The following is a 21,177-nucleotide window of genomic DNA, read 5'->3' as shown; positions in this document are numbered from 1 at the left end:
TGGTATAACTTTAGAGTGATGGTACTGATGTCTTCTTTATAATTCATTGCAATGTTGCTGCTGCAGACTTTTTTTATGAAGCAATACATAAAAAATATCTATATTTATTTGATAACTTCAAAAATTGGGGAGAGTTACACAACAATATTTTTCTTCAGAATTTGGATTTCCAATGACGTCTGTTTACCAAATATTATAAATAGAATCTTTGCAAGAGGTGATAGGATAATATGTTTACTCAATCATTAGAATTCTCAGCAAAAAAAACATGTCTTGCCATTCAAAACTGAACTCTATTCCCAGAGGCGAAGTGGTGATAATCGGCGCGACGAATCGTCTCGACGCCGTGGACCCGGCGTTACGGCGCGCGGGCCGGTTTGACCGCGAGCTACACTTCCCGCCTCCCCACGCGGCCGCTAGGAGAGATATACTCGATATAAAAAAAAAATTGTCCATTTAGAACTGTCAGATTAGATAAATCTGTGATTTTGCTATGTCGTATGTTACCTAAGATTCTTAAATTGAAGGAAAATCTCAGTTGTCTTGTTAGGTCGTCGTTGAAACTTGGGGGAAGCAGCTTGTTGATTCATATTACTCAAAACTGACATACACCTTACAAGCCATTCAAAAATGAACTCTATTCCCAGAGGCGAAGTGGTGATAATCGGCGCGACGAATCGTCTAGACGCCGTGGACCCGGCGTTACGCCGCGCGGGCCGGTTCGACCGCGAGCTACACTTCCCGCCCCCCCACGCGGCCGCAAGGAGAGATATACTCGATATATACACGAAGGAGTGGCAGCCGAGACCTAGTGAAGATACGCTGGATTATCTGGCTGAAGTGACGGGAGGTTATGGAGGTAAGGGCAAACATTTTAATCTTCAAAAAATAATGAATTATGTTGTGATTTCGACTATTTTGCAAACCATGGTGGTATATATATTACCCCTTCTTTTTGCTTTTTTTCTATGGATTTTCTTAACATTTTTTTTTATTTTTTGTTCTTAACATTTCTACGGATTTTCGTTTATTAAGAAAGAAAGAAAAAACATTAACTGCACAAAATAGACTAACATAAAAACAACAGAAAAAGTACAGAAGAAAATAACACAAAAAATAAAAAAATAGAAGAATAGAAATATAAAATAAAAAATCACAATACATCATTATTGGCGCTAAAAGGTTAGGGCTTAGCATAAACGCTGAACTAACTACTGCGTTTTGTTTCTAGGTTCGGACCTTAAAGCGCTGTGTTCAGAAGCAGTGCTGAAAGCGCTGCGGAGGGTATACCCACAAGTGTACGAAAGTGAACACGCGTTGCTCATCGATGCTAAGAATGTAAGTATAAATATTATATGGACGGATTGTTGCATAATTATTATACAGGAAAACGTCGCCATCTCGGTTACGTATGTTATTTTTTTTACTCATTTGTAAGATATTTTTTTGCTTGATATGCGATTAACTTTTGGTTCTATGACAAGTTCATCTTGTAACGTACCTAAATTTTGAATGTGGGTACTGGTGTAATGATGATGCTAAAATCAGCTGTCTTATCTTAGGTGGAAGTAACCCGTCGAGATCTCCTAGAAGCGATGCATTCACTGGTAGCGGCAGGAGCCCGCACCGCCCCGCTAGCCGCCCGACGCCTGCCCGCACACTGCGTGCCGCTGCTGCAGGCGCAAGTGCAGGCCGCCTACAGTCTGCTGCAGAACGTGTTCCCGCTCACCAGCGTCACTGAGAGGCGGTGAGTGTTGCACAATGTTCCACTACACTCCCAGTAGCTACCCGCCACACGCCTGCCCGCACACTGCGTGCCGCTGCTGCAGGCGCAAGTGCAGGCCGCCTACAGTCTGCTGCAGAACGTGTTCCCGCTCACCAGCGTCACTGAGAGGCGGTGAGTGTTGCACAATGTTCCACTACACTCCCAGTAGCTACCCGCCACACGCCTGCCCGCACACTGCGTGCCGCTGCTGCAGGCGCAAGTGCAGGCCGCCTACAGTCTGCTGCAGAACGTGTTCCCGCTCACCAGCGTCACTGAGAGGCGGTGAGTGTTGCACAATGTTCCACTACACTCCCAGTAGCTACCCGCCACACGCCTGCCCGCACACTGCGTGCCGCTGCTGCAGGCGCAAGTGCAGGCCGCCTACAGTCTGCTGCAGAACGTGTTCCCGCTCACCAGCGTCACTGAGAGGCGGTGAGTGTTGCACAATGTTCCACTACACTCCCAGTAGCTACCCGCCACACGCCTGCCCGCACACTGCGTGCCGCTGCTGCAGGCGCAAGTGCAGGCCGCCTACAGTCTGCTGCAGAACGTGTTCCCGCTCACCAGCGTCACTGAGGCGGTGAGTGTTGCACAATGTTCCACTACACTCCCAGTAGCTACCCGCCACACGCCTGCACACTGCGTGCCGCTGCTGCAGGCGCAAGTGCAGGCCGCCTACAGTCTGCTGCAGAACGTGTTCCCGCTCACCAGCGTCACTGAGAGGCGGTGAGTGTTGCACAATGTTCCACTACACTCCCAGTAGCTACCCGCCACACGCCTGCCCGCACACTGCGTGCCGCTGCTGCAGGCGCAAGTGCAGGCCGCCTACAGTCTGCTGCAGAACGTGTTCCCGCTCACCAGCGTCACTGAGAGGCGGTGAGTGTTGCACAATGTTCCACTACACTCCCAGTAGCTACCCGCCACACGCCTGCCCGCACACTGCGTGCCGCTGCTGCAGGCGCAAGTGCAGGCCGCCTACAGTCTGCTGCAGAACGTGTTCCCGCTCACCAGCGTCACTGAGAGGCGGTGAGTGTTGCACAATGTTCCACTACACTCCCAGTAGCTACCCGCCACACGCCTGCCCGCACACTGCGTGCCGCTGCTGCAGGCGCAAGTGCAGGCCGCCTACAGTCTGCTGCAGAACGTGTTCCCGCTCACCAGCGTCACTGAGAGGCGGTGAGTGTTGCACAATGTTCCACTACACTCCCAGTAGCTACCCGCCACACGCCTGCCCGCACACTGCGTGCCGCTGCTGCAGGCGCAAGTGCAGGCCGCCTACAGTCTGCTGCAGAACGTGTTCCCGCTCACCAGCGTCACTGAGAGGCGGTGAGTGTTGCACAATGTTCCACTACACTCCCAGTAGCTACCCGCCACACGCCTGCCCGCACACTGCGTGCCGCTGCTGCAGGCGCAAGTGCAGGCCGCCTACAGTCTGCTGCAGAACGTGTTCCCGCTCACCAGCGTCACTGAGAGGCGGTGAGTGTTGCACAATGTTCCACTACACTCCCAGTAGCTACCCGCCACGCCTGCCCGCACACTGCGTGCCGCTGCTGCAGGCGCAAGTGCAGGCCGCCTACAGTCTGCTGCAGAACGTGTTCCCGCTCACCAGCGTCACTGAGAGGCGGTGAGTGTTGCACAATGTTCCACTACACTCCCAGTAGCTACCCGCCACACGCCTGCCCGCACACTGCGTGCCGCTGCTGCAGGCGCAAGTGCAGGCCGCCTACAGTCTGCTGCAGAACGTGTTCCCGCTCACCAGCGTCACTGAGAGGCGGTGAGTGTTGCACAATGTTCCACTACTCCCAGTAGCTACCCGCCACACGCCTGCCCGCACACTGCGTGCCGCTGCTGCAGGCGCAAGTGCAGGCCGCCTACAGTCTGCTGCAGAACGTGTTCCCGCTCACCAGCGTCACTGAGAGGCGGTGAGTGTTGCACAATGTTCCACTACACTCCCAGTAGCTACCCGCCACACGCCTGCCCGCACACTGCGTGCCGCTGCTGCAGGCGCAAGTGCAGGCCGCCTACAGTCTGCTGCAGAACGTGTTCCCGCTCACCAGCGTCACTGAGAGGCGGTGAGTGTTGCACAATGTTCCACTACACTCCCAGTAGCTACCCGCCACACGCCTGCCCGCACACTGCGTGCCGCTGCTGCAGGCGCAAGTGCAGGCCGCCTACAGTCTGCTGCAGAACGTGTTCCCGCTCACCAGCGTCACTGAGAGGCGGTGAGTGTTGCACAATGTTCCACTACACTCCCAGTAGCTACCCGCCACACGCCTGCCCGCACACTGCGTGCCGCTGCTGCAGGCGCAAGTGCAGGCCGCCTACAGTCTGCTGCAGAACGTGTTCCCGCTCACCAGCGTCACTGAGAGGCGGTGAGTGTTGCACAATGTTCCACTACACTCCCAGTAGCTACCCGCCACACGCCTGCCCGCACACTGCGTGCCGCTGCTGCAGGCGCAAGTGCAGGCCGCCTACAGTCTGCTGCAGAACGTGTTCCCGCTCACCAGCGTCACTGAGAGGCGGTGAGTGTTGCACAATGTTCCACTACACTCCCAGTAGCTACCCGCCACACGCCTGCCCGCACACTGCGTGCCGCTGCTGCAGGCGCAAGTGCAGGCCGCCTACAGTCTGCTGCAGAACGTGTTCCCGCTCACCAGCGTCACTGAGAGGCGGTGAGTGTTGCACAATGTTCCACTACACTCCCAGTAGCTACCCGCCACACGCCTGCCCGCACACTGCGTGCCGCTGCTGCAGGCGCAAGTGCAGGCCGCCTACAGTCTGCTGCAGAACGTGTTCCCGCTCACCAGCGTCACTGAGAGGCGGTGAGTGTTGCACAATGTTCCACTACACTCCCAGTAGCTACCCGCCACACGCCTGCCCGCACACTGCGTGCCGCTGCTGCAGGCGCAAGTGCAGGCCGCCTACAGTCTGCTGCAGAACGTGTTCCCGCTCACCAGCGTCACTGAGAGGCGGTGAGTGTTGCACAATGTTCCACTACACTCCCAGTAGCTACCCGCCACACGCCTGCCCGCACACTGCGTGCCGCTGCTGCAGGCGCAAGTGCAGGCCGCCTACAGTCTGCTGCAGAACGTGTTCCCGCTCACCAGCGTCACTGAGAGGCGGTGAGTGTTGCACAATGTTCCACTACACTCCCAGTAGCTACCCGCCACACGCCTGCCCGCACACTGCGTGCCGCTGCTGCAGGCGCAAGTGCAGGCCGCCTACAGTCTGCTGCAGAACGTGTTCCCGCTCACCAGCGTCACTGAGAGGCGGTGAGTGTTGCACAATGTTCCACTACACTCCCAGTAGCTACCCGCCACACGCCTGCCCGCACACTGCGTGCCGCTGCTGCAGGCGCAAGTGCAGGCCGCCTACAGTCTGCTGCAGAACGTGTTCCCGCTCACCAGCGTCACTGAGAGGCGGTGAGTGTTGCACAATGTTCCACTACACTCCCAGTAGCTACCCGCCACACGCCTGCCCGCACTGCGTGCCGCTGCTGCAGGCGCAAGTGCAGGCCGCCTACAGTCTGCTGCAGAACGTGTTCCCGCTCACCAGCGTCACTGAGAGGCGGTGAGTGTTGCACAATGTTCCACTACACTCCCAGTAGCTACCCGCCACACGCCTGCCCGCACACTGCGTGCCGCTGCTGCAGGCGCAAGTGCAGGCCGCCTACAGTCTGCTGCAGACGTCAAATTTACACGAGTCCAGATTGCGAAGACTGAGGGTCTTCTTCTTATCGAGTGAGCTGCCTTAATCACCTAACAAGCTTTGTAGAAATCCGCCTGACGGCCTCTGACACAGAATTGTAACAACGACTTCTAAAAATTAAATAACCGTACCCGAATACGGTAGCTTTACTTACACTCGCAGGGGAATGATATTTAGTGTTATTTCTTCTACGTCACGTCATGGAATATGTCGGAAAACTCAATGATTATTACAAAAACACCCATCTTACCTTCTTTCCCTACACTGCCAACATGAATATTTATCACTTGTTCTCTCCCCGCAGGATCTGCGAGCCATCTCTCTCACAGAGCGTCCTACTGATCACGGGAGAATGCGCGGAAACACACATAGCGCCGGCTTTACTTGCCCAGTTGGAACACTGCACTGTGAAGGAGTTGAGCATGTCTACGCTGCACTCCGCGCATACATTTACACAGGAACAAGCTTTAATATCGGTAAGTATGGGTGCCAGTGGCGAAGGGTGGTTTAATGAAATAGGGAAGCCGCAGCAAAAAAAGAACTGGGGAGTACTCAGGGATGGGGGAGAGGTAATGGAGGTAATTTCTCAGTCCACCTTTTAGCACTGACTTTGGATTCGGCAGATTATTAATATCTAAAAAACTTTATTATCTTTAGTTAGGTATATTAACTACTAGAATCTGAGAAAAGTTGGCACTAGAAACAATACATTTTACGTATTTAATTTACAACGGCCTGTTAGCCATTGATATTTATCGTAGGTATATGTTTCATAAATCCGTCAGGACGTTAGTAATTTTAATATTGACGTAATATAGGTAGGTAATTCACCCGTGCGGCGTGCCCGAGCTTTTATTCTCAAAACTTAACTTTGAAAAATAGGTTCCTTCCTAAAGTAAATAATCTGTCGGAAAACAGTCTAATGCGATAAATGCTATCCTAGTCAAGTTTTAAAAGTAGGTAGCCACACTAAAAAGAAACCTGATGCAAACTGTCTACGTATCAAAATAACTCAATTCAACGTAGGTATCAGGTATTAGGAGTGGGTGATACAAAACGTATATAGATATTGAATCTATATATTGGTGCAATATCTAAAATCCGATATCGGCTTAATCTGAATCTATATATCGGGCGAAACACTATATTGCTCCAAAACGTATCCGAGGGCGAGTATGAGCTTGTCGTACGTATCGTATTAAACCGATTTACCGAATAAAGACCGAGTATACACGATGTGACACGATCTCTAGTCTCTACACCGACGAAATAACTTAGCAGCCGGCCGAGAGAGGGAGCGCGTGATTAATAAAACCAACGTAGAACGTAGCTTAATAATCCGTAGGTACTATTCTGAACCTTATGTCAAATGCAATAAGTCTGTTTGAAGAATTGTTTTAGTATTTTGGCAAGATTGTTAAAGGAATTTCAACTTTCTTTTAAAGTAATAATGATGCATATTACATTACATAATTTGCAAGGATTTATTAACTTCGCGCATGACGCTTGTTGTCCTCTGGCCTTGAACTAGAAAGCAAAGAAATTTTAAAATTCTATTTTTTAGTTTCGTGCTAGCAATTATTGAGTGAGCGCATTATTGTTGTTCCTCATTATTACTTACTTACGATTTGATTTTCTGTTAATTTGTGTTAGTTTAGTATTTAAAATAGTTTAATTTCTTAACTTGAGTATTAATGTGTGTAGGTATTAAGGTGTAAATAAAATTTAAGTGTAAAAATTAGAGTAGGTTAGGTACTTATATTGAAACATTTTGTGACTCGTGTTAAAACTATTTTAAAAATGTCTCGTATAAATTCGAGTATTTTATGGGACTATTTTGACAAAACAAATTTAGTGGACAAAAAGCCAAATGTCGTGTTTGTGGTGACAGTTATAGTTATAAAGGTACGACAGGCAATCTAAAGGCACATTTAAAAAAGCATTTAGATGCATATACGAGAGTTGCTACCGGGCAGCAAGATATTACGACTTTCCAAACTGCCTCAGCAAGTCAGATTATTGCCGCAGATTCATCTGCAACACCGTCAACATCGGCTACAATAACTACGTTAGCAAACCCAATCGCCTCAACTTCAACAGCAGCGAATCCAACAGTTTCACCCCCACGTCACGTAAGACAACAAGGTATAGAAAGATATGGCGCCACTAAAAAAATATCAGGTGACTTGAAAAGAAAGATCGACAATGATGTACTAGACTTATTCATAGATAGTTATCACCCCTTTACATTAGTAGAGGAACGAGCTTTTAAAAAAGTTATGCGCTGGATCCCTGGCTATCAACTCCCGACTAGAAAAACTATTTCTAACGTCATGATTCCTGCCTTGTACAATAAAAACGAAGAAACTTTAAAACGACATTGGGTAGCATTGAACATTTGTGTCTTACAGCTGACTTATGGACGTCAAGAGCCAATGAATCGTATTTGGCTGTTACCGGTCATTTTATCACGGAGGAGTTCGAGCTAAAGACCATCTTGCTGGACTGTTCTAATTTCGAAGATTCTCATACGAGTGAAAACATTCAGAGTGTGTTAAATGATGTAATGAGTAAATATGAATTAACATTAAACAAAATTAATTTTATAGTAACTGATAATGCGGCCAATATTCAAAGAGCGGTTACTAACATCGGTTGGAAGCATTATGGATGCTATGGACACACGCTTAATTTGATTTTACAGAATGCCATTACAAGAGAGCAGACTCTACAGTCCGTATTAGATAAAGTAAAAAAAATTGTGCGCTTTTTAAAAAACAGTACCGCCTTAGAGAAATTATTAAAAGCACAAACTAATGATCAGCCAAACTGCGTACCAAAACGTTTGATTCAAGAAGTTCCGACGCGCTGGAACTCCAGCTTTCACATGATACGGCGCTTCGTGGAACTGGAACATTGCATTAGGTCTACAGTTGCAGTCATCAGAAAAGACCTTCCCATTATTACCAACGAAGAGTGGTTGCTACTTGCCGAAGTCACAAAAATATTGAAACCGTTCGAGGACGCGACAGAATCGATGAGCGGCGAAAAGTATATGACTGGTAGTTCAGTCATAGTCATGACACGGTGTCTAATATCATCATGTGATAAACTCCTGGACGAAGAATTCTGTGATGTATCTAAAGAGCTAATTTACACTTTAAGGACAGGACTAATAACCAGATTCTCCAATCTTGAAAGAAGTGGAACATTTTCGGTATGTACATTTTTAGATCCTCGATACAAACTGGCTGTCTTTTCTGACGAAAATGAAATTATAAATACTAAGAAACGAGTCCAGGACTTAGTAAGTGGTATTATAGCGCAGGAGAGAGCGCGAGAAGAGGCACCCGTCTCGGCATCTGAGGACCACAATGCTGATAAGTTTTCACCATGGACAATTTTAAACGAAATAGTGGGAAAAAAGCAAAATGTCGGGACACCGGTGTCAAAAGCCATTAAAGAAATAGATGGCTATTTGAATGACGACCTGTTGCCAGTTTTCACAGGAACTACGTGGAACTGCCCTCTCGAATGGTGGCGCAAACATAAGTTTACATATCCATACTTGGCGAAACTATTAAAAAGATATGGAAACATCATGGCGACGTCAGTTCCATGCGAGAGGATCTTTAGCAAAACGGGACTAATTATAAATGATCGTCGCACTCGGCTGACAACATCAAAAGTAAACCAGCTCGTATCTTTGAACGTAAATCTAGATGAAAACAGATTTAAATAAATGCTGAACAAACAACGTAAATAGTTGAAAATGTAAAAGACAATGTAAATAGTGTAAATATAAAAGTTTGTATATATCATCAAATGAACTGTTAAATACGCCTGCATTATTTTATCGTTCGGCACCTACATTTAGGTATAATTTATTATAAAACTTTTCATAACAGACAATAATGCAGCCAGTCCTAAGCCTGGTAAAAGTATGAAGGACAGTTCATTGATGATGACGATTGTATGTTTTCTCTAACTACGTAATAGGCTTTTTCATCACGTGAAATTAGTGATGTTTAAACTTCAGCTAAGTATCTAGACAAAACCGTTGTTTGTAATTTAGCTCCTTAGAGATACATCGTATTACGATATTTACAATATCGCATGCCTAGGTGGTTCTCACTCACAATACGCTTTATGGAATGATACAACATCATGAGACGGATTACGCGTATCTGTTAATATATAGTTTCAGAAAATATATAGTTTCGAAATCCGATATCAAATATCAATATATAGTTTCGATTTGATATTGTGAAAAAGCTATATTACCCACTCCTATCAGGTATCTCTATTTTCACTACGCACACACATTGTACTGAGTACCAGGTCACAGTGCGATCGCGAGGATTAGTAGGGAGTAATGATACTGCCACCAACTACTATGAATTCAAAAAATTATAAATCCCCAAGTAGGGTCATTAAATCGCGGAGAATCTTAACACCGCGATTCAGGATTTGCTTAAAAATGCACAACGCCATCTATGTTGACGTAATGTAACTAAAACACTTAAACTAACATAAAATATTGTACACACACGAACTATGTTATTTCTAAATGATACACACACCAATAAATTCAATTAAGTAATACAAAGAAAAAATTGTTAATGGTATTATCTAAAACAAAATAAGAACAATGAGAGTGAATTTGTCTGATTTGTTTGTTTACATATTTGAGAGCTCTAAGCGCTATCACTCGCGCGTAGACAGATATAGCTACTCTACTCTTGACGCGTTCTTTCTCGTTCACTCGCGAGTTTTGATTGGTGGAACCCGCTCCGTGAGCCGGCTTACCGCTCGCCCTTATGCCGCGAACATCGCGCGGCGCGGCGTGGATGACGTCACGCAAGCGTAGTTTTGTATGGAGGAGGAAGCCGCGGCTTGTTTAGTAGGAGCAAAATGTTTCAAGTAATTTATAGACAATTTTTTTTACGGTGGTAGGCGTTTTGTTATACCTACATATTTAAATTGTGTGGTTTAAATGATTATATTAATTATACCTATAAATATATTATAACTTATACCTATGCTTCTTTCCTGAAATTCGAAAGGGAAGCCGATGGGAATCGGCTTATTAGGACGCCTCGCCACTGATGGGTACTGGGGATAATGAAACCTTTCATTTCACCGTTAGAATGCTTAGTCATAACGTAGTGGGATATAGTTCTCCCATTATCATGATGCCGTTGAAACCGGGAGAAACTTAGACAAATCAAGTTACATGGTTAGATTCTTTTTAAATAGTTGGCCAGTCAGCTGTTTTGAACTCCATTCACATTGAAGTCGTTCAAGGATAGATAAAGTTTATTTTAAATTATGTCTACTAAAATATTTTTCGTTTTCTCTTCAGGTATTTTCGGAATGTCGTCGTGCAGACCGCGGCTGCGTACTCTTCATACGCGACGTCACATTAGTGTGGGCGACACTTTCCACATTACTGCGACAGCTGTGTCGAGCTCGGGCTGCCGGGGACAACACGTTACTGCTCGCTACTGCTGACTGCCCGCATGACCAGCTGCCTATAGAGGTGAGGTATTAGTGACACTAGTGTGGGCGACACTATCGACACTACTGCGACAGCTGTGTCGAGCTCGGGCTGCCGGGGACAACACGTTACTGCTCGTTACTGCTGACTGCCCGCATGACCAGCTGCCTATAGAGGTGAGGTATTAGTGACACTAGTGTGGGCGACACTATCGACACTACTGCGACAGTTGTGTCGAGCTCGGGCTGCCGGGGACAACACGTTACTGCTCGCTACTGCTGACTGCCCGCATGACCAGCTGCCTATAGAGGTGAGGTATTAGTGACACTAGTGTGGGCGACACTATCGACATTACTGCGACAGCTGTGTCGAGCTCGGGCTGCCGGGGACAACACGTTACTGCTCGCTACTGCTGACTGCCCGCATGACCAGCTGCCTATAGAGGTGAGGTATTAGTGACACTAGTGTGGGCGACACTATCGACATTACTGCGACAGCTGTGTCGAGCTCGGGCTGCCGGGGACAACACGTTACTGCTCGCTACTGCTGACTGCCCGCATGACCAGCTGCCTGTAGAGGTGAGGTATTGAATTTAAGGATTAGACCCAAACCGAACTACCGCTGTAGGTATCCTGCAACCCATTTTATTTTTTCTCTCTTAGAAGTGAAGTCAAATATGTTCGACCTGCATTTTTCTATTGCAATAATGTATTTTTTTCCCCCTTCCAGTTACAAGACCTATTCCCCGTCTACAAGGACTGCGTGTACAGGGTGCGTGAACCTAACGCGTCGGAAGTGATCAGCTTCTTAAAGCCGGTGCTAGCTGACGCGTTGTTAGACCCGCCGCCCGTTGAGAGTAACGAGCCGCCGCCTCCGTTGCCTAGAGGTAAGGATTTGAAGAATTATAGTGGTCTTTTGTGTGATGAAAAATTGGTAATAGGTCTTCTGACATAGTCAATCTTACTATACCAGATAGACAGGATTTGTTGACCAAGAATTATCAAACTACATCTGCACAGCATGGATTTTTTTTTCGTGATAAAGTGATTTTACAAGTAGTCACAATTTTTTAATATTCTGGCGAAGTACAACATTTCTCATTTTAAATGTGACTTTATTCATCATATCTATAATTACATGGCTTACTTAGGCGTTCGGCCTTGCTACATTGTGTCTTCTAAAAGATCTTTGATTATTTTTTTACAATAATAAATCTTTTATTCGCAGCTCCCCCACCCCCACCGCCGCGGGAGACAGCAGAAGAAGTAACTCGGCGCAAGCGCAAGGAGGACTACAAGCTGCGCGAGCTGAGGATATTTCTGCGAGACATCTGCCGCAAGCTCGCGTCTAACCGGCGCTTCTATAAGTTCACTAAACCTGTGGATTTGGAGGAGGTAACTTATCAATAACATTCATTTTTACTTGGTTATTTTTCCTGTGTTGTTGTCTTCTGTGCACCATTTTATGTGAATATATTAAAGTATGTATTATATGACATACAGACCTTCCTTGATTTTCTTTAATAGTTTTGGTCCTCATCAAAGGGTCTAGAAACGGGAGAAATATGAAACCCTTGAAAAGAGTAATTTAAGTCGTGACGCAAATAAACGTTGTGATTCACTTGGAAGAAATCCTGAACATCTATAATTTCTAAAATAACTAACTGTAAATAGTCAAGCTTCCCTCTTTGTCTATGTAGACATATTTTTAAAACATAAAAATAAACTCAAAAGCCGCACTTTCATCTTCCAGGTAACAGACTACCTAGACATAGTAACTCAGCCGATGGACTTGGAAACAATGATGACGAAAGTCGACATGCACAAGTATAACTGTGCGAAGGAGTTCCTTGATGATATCGACCTCATTTGTGCGAACGCACTTGAGTATAATCCTGACAGGTATAGTGACATAAAACGTTTTTTTTTTATATTTAGACTTATAGATCTTTTACAGGTTCTTGCGAAAGGAAATGGTGGGTGCACGGTTCCAAGTTGTGGGTGTTATGGAGAAGAACCTGGTGTTATAATCTAAATCTTCTTGTTTAAATACGATGTTTCTGTGAATTTATTGGTTAAGTTTCATTACCTGTGATTACTTCTTACTACACTACTTTTAGAGTTTTTTTCTTGACAAGTACCTTTAATTGGGATAAAAATGATTATTTTTATCTAGCCGAAAGAAATGTCGGATATTACGTCATTTACTTTTAACCATGCATAGGAATTTCATCCAAGTTTCTATTATTTACTTACTGCCACAGTAAATTCTTTTAATGTTTTTGTTGTCTTGACGTAACATAAATAATAAATCATATTTATCGATAGCTGTTACGCTATCTGGTTTATTTATTTGATTAAGTTTTTATCAACATCAGGCCATATCAGTCCACTGCTGTACATAGCAATGGTGCACCAGAGAGCTTTTCTATTAATTTTATAATTTATTTTTAACGTGTTTTCTTTCCACATTCCCCGGCGCCAATCAAAGGGCTAGAGGGATGTATAGGTATGAGCAAAACCAACGCTTTTTAAAACGTATAGCACATTTGATAGAACATATTATATTATTATACATACATTTATGTACTTATATTGCTGATATTTGAATATACACCCGGACTTTTTAGTGGTTTTTGTGATGTGGCAATTCGGTATTACGTTCTTATCAGTATCGATATTAACTTGTTCATTAACTAACAGAATACTTATGTCCCACACTTATGGAATGTAATCAATGATATATAGTGATATTCTTTGTGTAACTGTTTACTGATGCAGAATTCATCAAATGTTTGCAAGATTTATCGAATAATTGCATATCGATAAATCGTGTCACAGCACTAAAATGTAAAACTTCCGTGTGTACCACAACCTCTAACCTTTTGTCCGGTAATTGTAATGTTTCGGACAATCGCATGTAGACATATCTAGCATGTACGTAGTTTAGATTGTAACTAATATAATTATAATCATAGATAGCGATAAGTATATTATGTAAGCTTAGATTTATATTTAGTAGGTACTAATTATCGAATAGTTTAATGAGACCAATTCTTTGAAAGTAAGTAGAATTGGTTTCATTTTCACTAAATACAATGTTATGCGACATGTGCCTAATACATATATTGTTTATCAACAAATAGCGCGTACTCGCTGCCTAGTTACTAATAAATATAATATAATAATAACCTATAGAAGCTATTTCGAATGTAAACTTAGAAAAAAACTTTGTTTAATTACAAGTCTTGGATAGAGTGAATATTCTGCAAATCCTTAAACTACTAATACAAATAAACTAATCAACCTTTTTTTAACAAATACTTTTTACTCTATCCAAGACTGGCACATACACATCCCAAAGTATACCATACCAAAATAAAAAAATAAAAAAATCCATTTTCAAACGCAGAACGTCATCAGACAAGCAGATACGTCACGAGGCGTGTTCGTTACGTGATCACGCGCATGCGCTCATTGACGTGGAAATGGATAGCGACTTCGAGTTGGAATGCCAGGAGATTGCTAAGAGAAGACAGGAGGAAGGCAATATGGCTGATAACGATCTGCCCGATTTTATTTGTACGGCTTCTAATTTACGTAAGTGTTACTTGAATTTTATTATTGCGCTGAAGGACCGAAGTCAAATTTTTGACATCAAAGATTCCTTTGCAGGCTCTTGTGAAACGTCACATTAGTTGCATGGTCTAGTTCAGTTAATGTTGATATAAAACTGAATAAGATTGAACTAACCATAAGACAGTAAAGCTATGCTCAAGGCAAAATGGATCTTATGATATTGAAATAAGGTTCAATTTCAATAAGACCATTCTAAATCAAAAGATGCACACTCGTTTTACAGTGCACGTTCATGTCACTCGAAGCTTAAAACTCATGCACATGTTGGAATTATTGTGTGTAACAAGGTCTTCAAATCTTTTAACATTCGAATAAAAAAAAAACTGTTTTAATTTATTTTCCAGATCACTTCGACTCTATAGTGAGTGAAAAGTCGCGGACGCCACAGAACGGCGACAAGAGCGATCCTCACTCCGCCAAGCGCAAGCGCAGACGGATGAACGCCTGGTCGAAGGGACTGGTTGTGAAACGAGCTAAGACTTCTAAGGTATGTGTGTTTCTTTGTCTTTCTTTCCGATACCCATGTCATCAACTGATAACTAGTTTCGATAGTGTCATACTTTTTACACATTATTTCAACGCTATTTCTCATGTATTGCTGAAGCGTTTGTTGCACAATTTCTTCCCAGCAAAAACACAAGTGGTGAAGGGTGGGCGTATTTCTGACGTTCAAAAAGTGCTGTTTTACGACCAATTTTTTGATTTGAAGTGACCAGTAGTGCTTTGAGTTATCCTGACGGAGGGGTCGATAAATAGTCGCTTATCGAGAAAGGCTGCCAACGTAAGCACGTGCTTTTCTCTTCTGACATTTATGATCCGACTTGTCTATAGCATCTATTCTATTACATCCACAGAACTTCAAAGACTCAAGCATGGCGATAACAGACGAGGAATCCAAAGAGAACAAGCCTATCACATCGACTCCTCTCCCTAACGGTGAGGTGTCCACGTCGTCTGCGTCGGACGACGACGCCCCGCTGCGTCGCCCTCAAGATAACGATACCATGTTCAATATTAGTGCTCAGAGTGTCGTTAATAATCATGTTTTAGAAAGGTGGGTTATTCGTTTTACATGCGACGAAATAGATGCGAAGTAAGGTTATGTTGAACAATTGAGGATCAAGGAGCCAGCTGCGCAGGACATATTATACCGTACAAGCATTTGCCCTAACACTGATGCGCTCCCTATTACCTTAGACTCATAGTCGGATGGCAATCCGACACGACCGGAAAGAGATGTATGATTGCTATGTAGGATGTAGGAATGTAAAGCTTCTACATAGTCCCAAATAAACTACATGCGTTGTGTTTCCATCTCACTTATTTGCATTTAACTCTTGGTTGTGTCTGAAAAGTTAGATTGAATTGTTTGAATATTTCTACCAAGTCTTAATTAATCAAATGAATGGTTATTTGCAGTCCTACGAAGTCATCAGAAAAAACGCCGTCAAAGACATCACCAAAGAAGAGGAATTCAGGTCACGATCATTCGAGCGGAGGTAAGACTGCATAAATTTTTAACTAGTTAGATTAATTAAATAACCCTTTATTTTCGAATCGAGATCTAACAAACTTGTCTCATTTCCAGACACGGAGAAAGTACTGATAAACAAGACTGAGTTAGATAACGTTGTATATAAGAACGCGAAGTCATTACGAATGATCGGGCTCGAAGCTCTCTTAGACTTGCACGCACAAATGTCACACGTCGTCCACACGTATTCCACAAAGTACGACAGAACCAAGTTACCGCAGGAACTTCACGCTACTGTCACAAGGTACTTGCAACACGCGAAGAAATGAACATCATGTATAATTGGCAGGACTTGGAAATTGTAAGTTAAAAAGTTAAGTTTGTGCTAAGCCTGGATAAATGTACAAATGAGGTCCGAAGGCGTAGAGTAGTGTTGTTCATCTGAATGTTCGAGGATGATTTGAAAAAAGAACAATTTTTTATTGTTTTTTCGTTAGGTTTTTGTTTTTATTATGACGTAGGACTAGAGGCGTTGTTGAGAAGGACTCGCTTAGATATAGGCTCGTTTACACTAGTTCGGGTAACTTTGAACAGTGGTCGTCAAACGATTCTGTGTTTGCAAGGGAACTCGACCTAGTGTGAACGAAGCATGGCAGGTTGTGAACACATCTTATGACCGAGCGAGATTTATTTATATTGAATACGAATAGTAACATTGCTTTTTGCGGCAGCAGCTTTGACTTTTTGAGCAAAAAAAAAAACAATGATTTTTTGTTTAAAATTACACCAAGGTTGTTTACGCAATACTGTAACATCGAAATGGTTATTGGTATCGATAAATTTTAAGCGATATCTTGACATTTTATCGATAATAATCGGTAGGATTTCTAGTATCGGTTTACCATTAGTATTAACTGCCATCAGTATAGTTCGTAGATGGATCGAAATTTGGAATATCACATTCCATATTTTTACGAATTTGATCATATCTTAAGCGCCCCGTTTACCTAAAGAATTGGGAACATTGCATGCATAATTTATTTAGAGAATTGGCTTGAAAACATGTTACAAAAAGGATTCGTATCATCTCTATTTAGTCATTGAGATATTCAAAATTTTAAGTGAAACCTCTTTCGTTATAATGTAGACGCGGCGCTTAAAGGTGGGTACAGACATACTGTTCACATCACCAATTACTGCACTTTACATACACAGTTCTACAGTATGTATGTGCCCACCCTAACTTCGATATATAATTAAGACGAGTGTTGTGGTCCTGTAATACGGACATTTACCGATCACTGCCTAAATGGCTTTGCGATTATATTATAATTATTAAAATGCATTTCTCAACTAATCAAATCGGACACCGATAAATTATCGGACCGATTTACACACTATCGGATGTCCGATTGAAGGATTGGAGAAACGCTCTGAGTGTGGTTGATGTGTGACGGGCGATGCAAATCTGACGAAAATCTATCCAATGTTAGTTAAAAAGGAACTTTGTGTCATGAGTATAAGGTTGAGAATTGAACTGAAAAAATAAACGATAGTCATTGGGTTTTGTGAACAAATTTTAATCCTATGTATTACGTAATACGGTTGTATTTTGGATGCATGTTTCGACAGATTTGTGACGTCCAAATAATAGTCGAATATTAACCATTCCTAATGAGCCAAATTGTGAGTGAGATTATCAATATTTAATGTCTGATTGAAATGTTATTGGTTTCGATAGATTTTTCTGATAAAATATATATACGAAAGTAAAAGTGGTTATTACTAAGATTTTTATACTGCTAAAACTTTTCTTGCCTGAAAAACTGAATACAACGCCATCTGTCGTCTAGATATTGAACATGGATCAGTATTAATTGCTTATCATTATCATGCCAATTATCTTGCATTTTATACTCTAGTGTTACATTTAGAACAATTATAATTAGTAATACATTAAAAAAATATATTATTGCATATCTTTTTTATCACTGCCATTTTATTCGTACTTAATCGTCATGTTTACATCTATTGGACAAAAGATGGCGTTGTTCTCAGTGATTGAAAACTTCTAGGTAAATTCACTTTGGATGAGAGCAATTTCTTCTGATTACGGACTGAAAAGATGAGCATATGCAGTCATTTTCAGCATTGTTTCTAATAGCATTTCAATGAGACGCCTAGGTTAGGTTTAAAACTAAACAAGTAAAAGCCCGCTGGTCTGTGATATGTACAGAAGGTTTATATAACATGTATATACGTCACTATATGCTTCGTGTCCGATAGATGCGCGCTTTACTACATACTAAGATTGAACCACCCGGGCCTATTCGACTGGTCCAGAACAAATCTATAAAGTGTTATAAAACTAGAAATATATCTGTGTATTTAAGACATATAGTAATTATAAAAACCGACTTCAAATTGCTCATGCAAAGCCTTACAATATTAATAAAATGTGTGTGCACAAAAATAGTCGTAATTTTATTGTTTAATCATACAAACAGCCAATCGAATAGGTCGCGTGTTTCAATACAAAACTCCTATTAAAATAAATTATTGAGAATAAAATTCATAGTCCTATATAATAATCCTTCTCCGTGTGAGAGGAGGCCTGTGCCCAGCAGTGGGACGATAAATAGGCTGTAACTACTAACTACTAAAATTCATAGTCCGTTAGTACCCAAAATTATAAACAATTTGGCTTTTTAGGTGTGAAATTAAGAAAGAAAAAAAAAACTAAATTTATGCACTGATTTGCGAGTTTTAAAAATAGATTTACCAAATAAGCTGAACTAACGTATCTTGCTTACTTTAGGATAAGGTTGTACTAACATTAACGTAACTTAAGATACATTTTTTCATTCACGTTTAATTAATTTTATATTTAAATTATTATTGGTTTATCTGTGACGTTATTGTGGAATTGTGTCCGAGTTGGGCGATATTGGAATGTTTGAAATAATCGGAGTATTGATGTTGTTTAGATAGCAAATGTTTAGATGTAATGTTATGGATGTATTGTATAGACATTATCTCGTGTTTGGAGAGTCATTGATTCGCAAGGTACAAAACCGTCTATTTCAATTAAGGTATTATTCTAATAGATCAAAAAGTCACATTGTAGTCAGATATTGAATCTCTTCGGAGGTATATTCAACATCTTAACAACATGTAAGGTCGATCTATTAGGTTGATACAATTATTAAGACGTATGTTGTTGTAAGTCTGTCTAGTTTGAAGTTATAATAAACGTTTACTACTTAAACGATAACAAATTGGATTAATTGAGTAAATAAAATGTGTAACGAATTGTGGTACGATTTGATTTGCACACTACAGTTATAAAGTTTAGAGAAAAGTAAACTTTAAGTACTTCGCAATAAGGTTTAGAATTGAGTGTGCAAATCAGATTCTGCCGAAAGACAGGGAAATGATTAGAAAATGATAAGACGTAAATACGATCATAAACGTAAGAGAATATTTCATGATTATAAATCTTAATCGAATTGGTATGTACGAAATTGGCCCTTATTTATATGGCATTAGGTTTCAAAACTGCAGTTACAATTTTATCAATTCGAATGTTTGTTTCACAAAATATTGTGTACCTATTTGCATGCATTTGTTGCTCTATATTATAAATTCTGATTTTATTAGTATGATGCAGATTTTAGCTTTATTTTACTGATACTGCAGTTTTAAGCCTTTTTAAAAACTTGGAAGCCTCCTTATTTATAAGTATGCACTAAGTATGATCGATGTTTATTTTATTATTTACCTACAGTAAAGGGATACAGTTTAAAAACTCTTATTTATGCAGTATTTTTTATTAACAATAAAATGATTATTTTATATAATAAAATTGATTGGTGAACCGAATTGAAAAGTTTTAATGCCACATGATTTATAATTAAGGAGGCAATTTTATAATTGGTTTTTAGTACTTAAAAATACTTCAATTATATTTACTTACGTATTTATGTAACATTTCTTCAGTAATGTATTTATGATAAAATTTAAATAGTATTTATCGAATAATTGATACAAAGCCGTGTGATATTGATGGAATAAACAGCATATAGTTGATATGTTAGACAAAATAGTTACCTCAAAACTCCGTACCCCGTTTACTTCTTGACATTGAAAAGGGCGTAAGTGTCATTGACCCTAATGGTTCTTACGTCGTTTTAAGTCGAAGAAGTGTGCAATTTTTTACTGGTCAAGATAATATTGTAAAGAGGTTGTTAATGTAAGTAAAAGGGGTGGTATTATTAGTTTGATCTGTGACCTAAAGTAATGTTATATGGTTGATTTGCGTGTCAAAAAGCTGTTAGGTATGGAGATACCAAGCCAGTTGTACAGTTGGCCAAATGGGAACTAACATGTGACTGACATTTCTGTCACTACTCCCAGATACCCAGTGTAACGCAGGTGTACCTTATACAATTCAGTTACAAAGTTCTTGTAATACCATATTGAAAATGTAGGCTTGTGACGTCACATGTCATGCTGGCTATACGCACCTTCTAAATGCGTTCAATGAACGTGCCTCCATAATTGGTGATAAAAAAACTCGAATACTATTAAAATTCTTTATTTATTTCCTTTAGATCACAGACTAAACTGAACCGATAGTTATTCAATAGATAGAATTTCATACAAAAATATAAAATTGTAAGACAGATTATAAAAAAAAATGTGTAAAATGAATAAAACTGCTTGCATTTGCTCAATGTGGAGTATCTAAGATGTTTGTAAGCGCTCACAGTATCCACCGTTCGATTTAGCGTATAATTTTGTATTTATAAAATCATATTTAAAGAAATTGAAAATAAAAGGGTATGATTTCATGTGATATCGAATATCTTGTATTATTGATGTTCCCTTGCATGCCTTTTTATATGTCTTCATTTTGTGTCTACTATTTATTTTAATAAAAGATCTAATATCAATTGCAGCTAGGACCTTTCACTTGAATGACAAAACAAGACATACCAGACTCGTGTGAATTGATGTCATGATCAACGGAATAAAATGAAACGACAAATTGGTATTTCATATTTTTATTTTTTACACTTTACGTCGGTGA

At 41.6% G+C, this 21,177-nt stretch overlaps 1 protein-coding gene across 1 annotated transcript in view; it reads left to right on the top strand.

Annotated features, from left to right (window-relative positions):
- LOC110375799 (ATPase family AAA domain-containing protein 2) overlaps positions 1-20,950 on the top strand; it is a 30,821-nt gene extending 9,871 nt beyond the window's left edge. Inside the window, exons 15-28 of the mRNA XM_064039036.1 lie at positions 648-859; positions 1,232-1,338; positions 1,563-1,747; positions 5,778-5,949; positions 10,839-11,015; positions 11,703-11,859; positions 12,201-12,367; positions 12,726-12,874; positions 13,464-13,481; positions 14,385-14,572; positions 14,956-15,098; positions 15,466-15,665; positions 16,031-16,110; positions 16,200-20,950. Of these exons, the coding sequence (XP_063895106.1) occupies positions 648-859; positions 1,232-1,338; positions 1,563-1,747; positions 5,778-5,949; positions 10,839-11,015; positions 11,703-11,859; positions 12,201-12,367; positions 12,726-12,874; positions 13,464-13,481; positions 14,385-14,572; positions 14,956-15,098; positions 15,466-15,665; positions 16,031-16,110; positions 16,200-16,414 (2,170 nt within the window). The 3' untranslated portion in view covers positions 16,415-20,950. The remainder of the gene's footprint in view (positions 1-647; positions 860-1,231; positions 1,339-1,562; positions 1,748-5,777; positions 5,950-10,838; positions 11,016-11,702; positions 11,860-12,200; positions 12,368-12,725; positions 12,875-13,463; positions 13,482-14,384; positions 14,573-14,955; positions 15,099-15,465; positions 15,666-16,030; positions 16,111-16,199) is intronic.
- The last annotated feature ends 227 nt before the right edge of the window (positions 20,951-21,177 follow it).

The sequence above is a fragment of the Helicoverpa armigera genome, chromosome 18, assembly GCF_030705265.1.
Source record: "Helicoverpa armigera isolate CAAS_96S chromosome 18, ASM3070526v1, whole genome shotgun sequence".
NCBI classification, from domain to species: domain Eukaryota; kingdom Metazoa; phylum Arthropoda; class Insecta; order Lepidoptera; family Noctuidae; genus Helicoverpa; species Helicoverpa armigera.
The sequence above is the reverse complement of the archived record's forward strand: the minus strand, read 5'-3'. Positions and strand labels throughout refer to the sequence as shown.